This window comes from Alligator sinensis, unplaced genomic scaffold (genome assembly GCF_000455745.1).
Source record: "Alligator sinensis unplaced genomic scaffold, ASM45574v1 scaffold489_1, whole genome shotgun sequence".
NCBI classification, from domain to species: domain Eukaryota; kingdom Metazoa; phylum Chordata; order Crocodylia; family Alligatoridae; genus Alligator; species Alligator sinensis.
The window spans coordinates 3,753,338-3,758,659 of NW_005841901.1; the positions used below are offsets into that span (position 1 = coordinate 3,753,338).

A 5,322-nucleotide genomic window follows, 5' to 3' on the forward strand; every position below is an offset into this window, starting at 1 on the left:
TTCAGGCATTAGATATCAATATCAGCCTTGTGAAGGCTCAGATCAAGTGTAGTATTTTAAAAAAGTTCCAGTCCTTAAATATTGACCTTTTATTTGATCTCAAATTCTTGTCCTCTTCCTCAAAGCTTTCAGTGTTTGGTCTTGAGAATCCTCATGCTCCCTTTTGGAAGCAGATTCTCCACCAGACGCACTGTAAAATACAGACAGGCAGACATACAATTTTTCTGGGGTTTCCAAGTAATTTCCTATCTCAACAAAATGGTTACTTTACATTGTGTAAACAAGTGGACACGTGGACAGAAATTGTTAGAACAGGGTTACGAAGTCCTCAGTACGTGTTAGAGTTACTTTCACCTGCATGGTTGCATTTAAGGCAGAAATCCTCTAGGTTGGTCATGCACTTCTTGGTTGCAGCTGTGTGAACACAAGAGTCTGTGGTAGCTTTTAAAATACTTCAATCCTTACTAGATTGATTTGTGTGATTAGTTCTGGTAGTGTAGTCATGTTTGGACTTAATCAACAGGTGCCAGAGAGGTTATATAAATTCTGTATGAAGTTTAATTGTGCACAACAATTTATTATTTGTTCGGTATTTTTTTTAGGGTTCTCTTGCCACTTGCCAATTATCTGAGCCGCTGCTATGGTTCATTTTGAGAGTGTTAGATACCAGTGAAGCATTGAAAGCATTCCATGATATGGGTAAGTGTATTTTTTGCTCATAACAGCATCTTGTAGAAAAATGTTAGGTCATGATAAATATTTAATAAAATAACACTCAATCTGTCTGTAAGATCAAATGTAGGTAGGCCAAGTAAGCAAGCTTCTTTGGGCAGATGCAATATTTTTTATTAGAATAATGGAGTAATTGGAAAAAAGTGCTTTTCAAGTTCTTTTCAAGCTTTTGGGCACAAGCACCCTTCCTCAGGCATAGGGCGTCTCTGCTGTTCTGAGTTCTCCAGTGATCTGGTAGGCCAAATATGCCTTTGCTTTCTTATTAAACAGTTTCTTTTAGTTCTTCTTGTATCTTATTTTGCTTTACATAGGAGGTGTTCAGCTCATTTGCAACAATATGGTAACCAGTACAAGAGCAATTGTCAACACAGCAAGGAGCATGGTTTCAACTATTATGAAATTTCTTGATTCTGGACCTAGCAAAGTCACAGATAACAGTTTGAAAGCAAGAGCGCTAGCTTCTGAGCCTGATAATGCAGAGGGAATTCATAATTTTGCACCACTGGGTATGTTGTACTTATATATGTCTTTAGATAGCATGAGCTTGCACTGAGAAGTATATAATAAAATATCAATGAAACAGTGTATCTCCTGACCCTACCCCAAGGTTTTATTGGTTTAGTATCTTAATATTCAAATCAAATGATATTTCTGTTTCCTAGCTTCGCTCAGAAAGTAGCTAGTCTTGGGTCTGAGCACACATAGTGTAGGGTCACTGTTATTGTAGAAATTCTTATTTTTTAAAATTAAAATGTAACTTATTAAAATTAATTGCTAGTATTATGGAATTGAAGTGTCATCTAGTCTCCCTCCAAATTGATTGACAGGACTGGAAGAAACTAGTACAGTATGGATATGTAATTGTGAAAAGTAAGCTTGGTGTTTAGGTGACATGGAGGGTTTATTCATGGGTCTTCTAATCCAGCATTCCAGTAATTACTTAAAGAATAAGGGGTCTCCCTTGTTTAAGTGTAAATAGTGTGTAAATAACAAGGGCCTTATTTTAGCCGTATCATTTATGCTCAGTATCACCTTCTTGTCTGTCACAAGATGCCTATTTCTGATGTTCTCTGTAGATTTTTGGGAGTTATATTTTTCTTGGAATTCCATAAGCCCTTCCCAAGCTACTCTTAAATCAGACTGAGCTAGGAAAGATATGGTTACTAGTCTTTAGTGTTTCATGGAAGATAGGCCATAGCAAACAGTTGTCCCCCTTATTCCCTCCCCTTCCCTTCCCTCCCCACCCCTCTTTTTTCTTTTCTTTTCTTTAAATGAGATTACAGATGTGGTTGATAACAGCAACTGGACAGATTAACGTGGTAAGATTTTAAGAGGTCATTGCACGTGGTATCAGAAGCTCCTGTTGAGGTAATGCCATATCAAAGAAAAAGCCAAAGGAAGTCTTGTTTGTAGAAAAAAGGGACTTTCAAGCAGAAGTGGGACTGATCTTCTATTGACAATGTACAGTTGCCTCGACACATCTTTCACTTTTTGTACCTTCTTCTGAAGTGCCAGTGATGGTACCTCCCCATTTTAGGAAAACAGTATGTCAAAGCAAGTAAGGAGGAGGTATTTGGCTGCTTTTCTATTTCTGGTCATGTTGCTCTGCTGCACAATTAGAAGGATGTTCTTAGTTTTGATTTAGTCATCACATGCAACTGAATTGCAACATGCCAGCAAGCCAGGACCAAAAAGTACTTGCCTAAGTTCAAGACCAGTTATGTAGGGATCTTAATATTGGTCCTTGTTCACTTTCTAAAAGGCCTAGACAATAACCCTGACCAAACTTTCCTTGTGCCCTCAGTTTGAGAGAGAATGTGGAAGCTGCTTTGAGATGCATGGGATCCCGCTAAGAATTTGAGAGAGAGGGAGGGAGCAGGCATTAACCTTTTGGACTAGTTTGTAAAGCAACTTTTAGTCACATGCATACGGGCATTTAATGCATGTGAAGTTTAAAAACTGTACATATATGGGAGGTGTATCCCTTTTGTAGAGATGTGGATGCTAGAGCTCTTAAGGATTCAGCACAGGGGCTCTGCCAGTCCCAGTAGCTGGTAGACATGGTATCTAACTATTTCTGCCATTCCCAGTAGCTGGTAGACATGGTATCTAACTAGAGCAAGGGTGTGAGGGGAGAGATGGGTGGGGAAAAAAGGCAGAGGAAGCTTAGCTTAGTTTTTTTTTAATGGAGCTTAGCTCCAAGTGTAGGCTACTTCTGACTTGGAGCCATGCAGCCACTGCCATGGCTTTTCCCTGCCACCCAGGTGAAGTCCCTACTGCTGAAATGCTTCAGAAACCCTCCAGCTCTGGGCCAGATCCTGCCCAGAGGGTGTAGATTGCCAACCCTTGAACGAAAGCATTGGTTGTGGTCCTTCTAAATGGACTCCCCACACAACTATTGCGTTAACTCAGGCTTAGACTTTGTGTTGCATGAAAATTTGTATCTTTGACTTACATAAACATTTTTGCCTATTTGTGTGTAACACTTTAATTGAAAGAACAGAAGCTTTTTGGTAACTGCCAAAGTAGTTATTGGGGGAGCATAGTCTAAATTGCAACAGATAGATAATTGACTAATGATAATATTTCATTGGTAACCTGAATAATGGTATTCTGAATGGATTACAATTAATACGGAAATTGTTGTTCTAAGGTTCAATCACCTCAAGCAGTCCTACTGCCCAACCTGCTGAAGTACTATTGCAGGCCACTCCTCCACACAGAAGAGCTCGGTCTGCTGCATGGTCTTACATCTTTTTACCTGAGGAAGCCTGGTGTGACCTCACAATTCATCTTCCTGCTGCAGTGCTGCTAAAAGAGATACACATCCAACCGCATCTTGCATCCCTTGCAAGTGAGTTGATTTAGTAACATTTGTTCTGAACCGAAACACAGAAGGAATACTACTTTTTGGAGTAGAAGACTTTCCTTAATTAACTGAAAATTAAAGGCTTTAAGAATACCAAATACTAATAAATCCAGCAGTTTGCTAATTCTGCTTTCCTTGCCTAAGAATCAAGTGCTACAGTATCACCTAATTCTTTTAATTTTTGCCAAAAATTTGCCAAAGATGTTCTTAACAACTGTCCTACCACGATGTGTGGTTTATATAGTTAGATAGTTGAAACAAATTATTATTATTGAAGAAATAAGAATGTTTAGGTGTCTTTGCCCAAATTTAGTTGGGTCAGCAGAAGCCTCTTTGAAGGTAAACTATCAAAGCTGCATTTTTAATAATGTAGTTAATTTTGTTCAATGTGAGAGGAAAGAGCCAAAAAAAAGTACAGTAGGAAAAATGCACACTAGGATTGTTGTTGGCAAAGTATACCGGTATACCTGGTATAAGTTGCATGTCAATACAGGTCTGGTGTAGACCAGTTCTGAGTAGGTAGCATCCTCTGAATTGGTTTGAAATAAAATACATAAATTTACATTTTGGGTATGGATCAGAGCTTGCAATTAATGTGGATGCTTCTGGTCATACATTATAACAGGTCAAACACATCAGACAGATTTGTAGTATTCCTTATAAAGTTATGTTACCTATAGAAGATTCTGGGCAAGGTATCTGTTTAGTTGATAAAACATCCATTTTTTTTTGTCAGTTAAACTGGGTACTCAAACTGGTATGGTATTTTAAAAAATATTTCATCTTTTACTTTAGCTTGCCCTTCATCGGTGTCTGTTGAAATAAGTGCAGATGGGGTGAATATGTTACCTTTGTCAACTCCTGTTATCACAAGTGGTCTCACATACATAAAAATCCAGCTTGTAAAAGCTGAAGTGGCCTCAGCTGTTTGCCTTCGACTCCATCGTCCACGAGATGCTAGTACATTAGGTCTCTCCCAAATTAAATTGTTGGGTCTCACAGCCTTTGGAAACACCTCATCTGCAACAGTCAACAATCCATTTCTTCCTTCTGAAGATCAGGTGTCTAAAACAAGGTATGGATTTTTTGTATCATTAATTATTGCAAGTTATTAGATGAGTTCCTGGTATCTTTCACCCGTTTTATGAAGCTTTTTGCCTGTAAGGCGGCAGTTTCAGCAATTAACTTAATTTACCAAGATTGTCAGCAACAGCTTCACATAGTCAATTTCAACCTTACAGGTTTGCATTTTAACTTTTCTTGGGAACATGGTAAACCCCAAACAAAAGACTTGTATTTAGAAGGAAAAAAAAGCCTCTCTCCCTTGTAACATGGTTAATCTCTGTATTTTAAGAAAAAAGAATATTCTATCAGGGTACAAAGGGTAGAAAAATGTTGTTTCTGAATGCTGCATGTCTCATGCCAGACCTTTTCCAAGTGGTCAGTGGCAGCCTAACTCTGTTCCCGTGAAAGCCAGCGAGAGTTCTGTCATTAGTAGGAGCAGAGGTAACCCAGCAAAGCATCTTCTGAAAATCCAGCTTGTATTCACATTTTCACTAAATAAAGAGTCAAGGTATATGTTACTGATGAGGTATTGTTGCCTTCATATGAAATGATTTATTCATTTGGGAAAATGTAGGATAACCTGATGAAGCACAGATTTTGCTGAAAGCAAAGGGGAAGGAAAATACCTTGGAGGGCTGCCTTCAAATGATACATCA

General features: G+C 38.4%; 1 protein-coding gene across 1 annotated transcript in view; it reads left to right on the plus strand.

Annotated features, from left to right (window-relative positions):
* BIRC6 (baculoviral IAP repeat containing 6) overlaps positions 1 to 5,322 on the plus strand; it is a gene marked incomplete at its 5' end in the record, with an annotated part of 326,913 nt that overhangs the window by 165,940 nt on the left and 155,651 nt on the right. The window contains 4 exons of the mRNA XM_025197634.1: positions 603 to 699; positions 1,044 to 1,238; positions 3,386 to 3,586; positions 4,397 to 4,676. Coding sequence (XP_025053419.1) covers positions 603 to 699; positions 1,044 to 1,238; positions 3,386 to 3,586; positions 4,397 to 4,676 — 773 coding nt within the window. The remainder of the gene's footprint in view (positions 1 to 602; positions 700 to 1,043; positions 1,239 to 3,385; positions 3,587 to 4,396; positions 4,677 to 5,322) is intronic.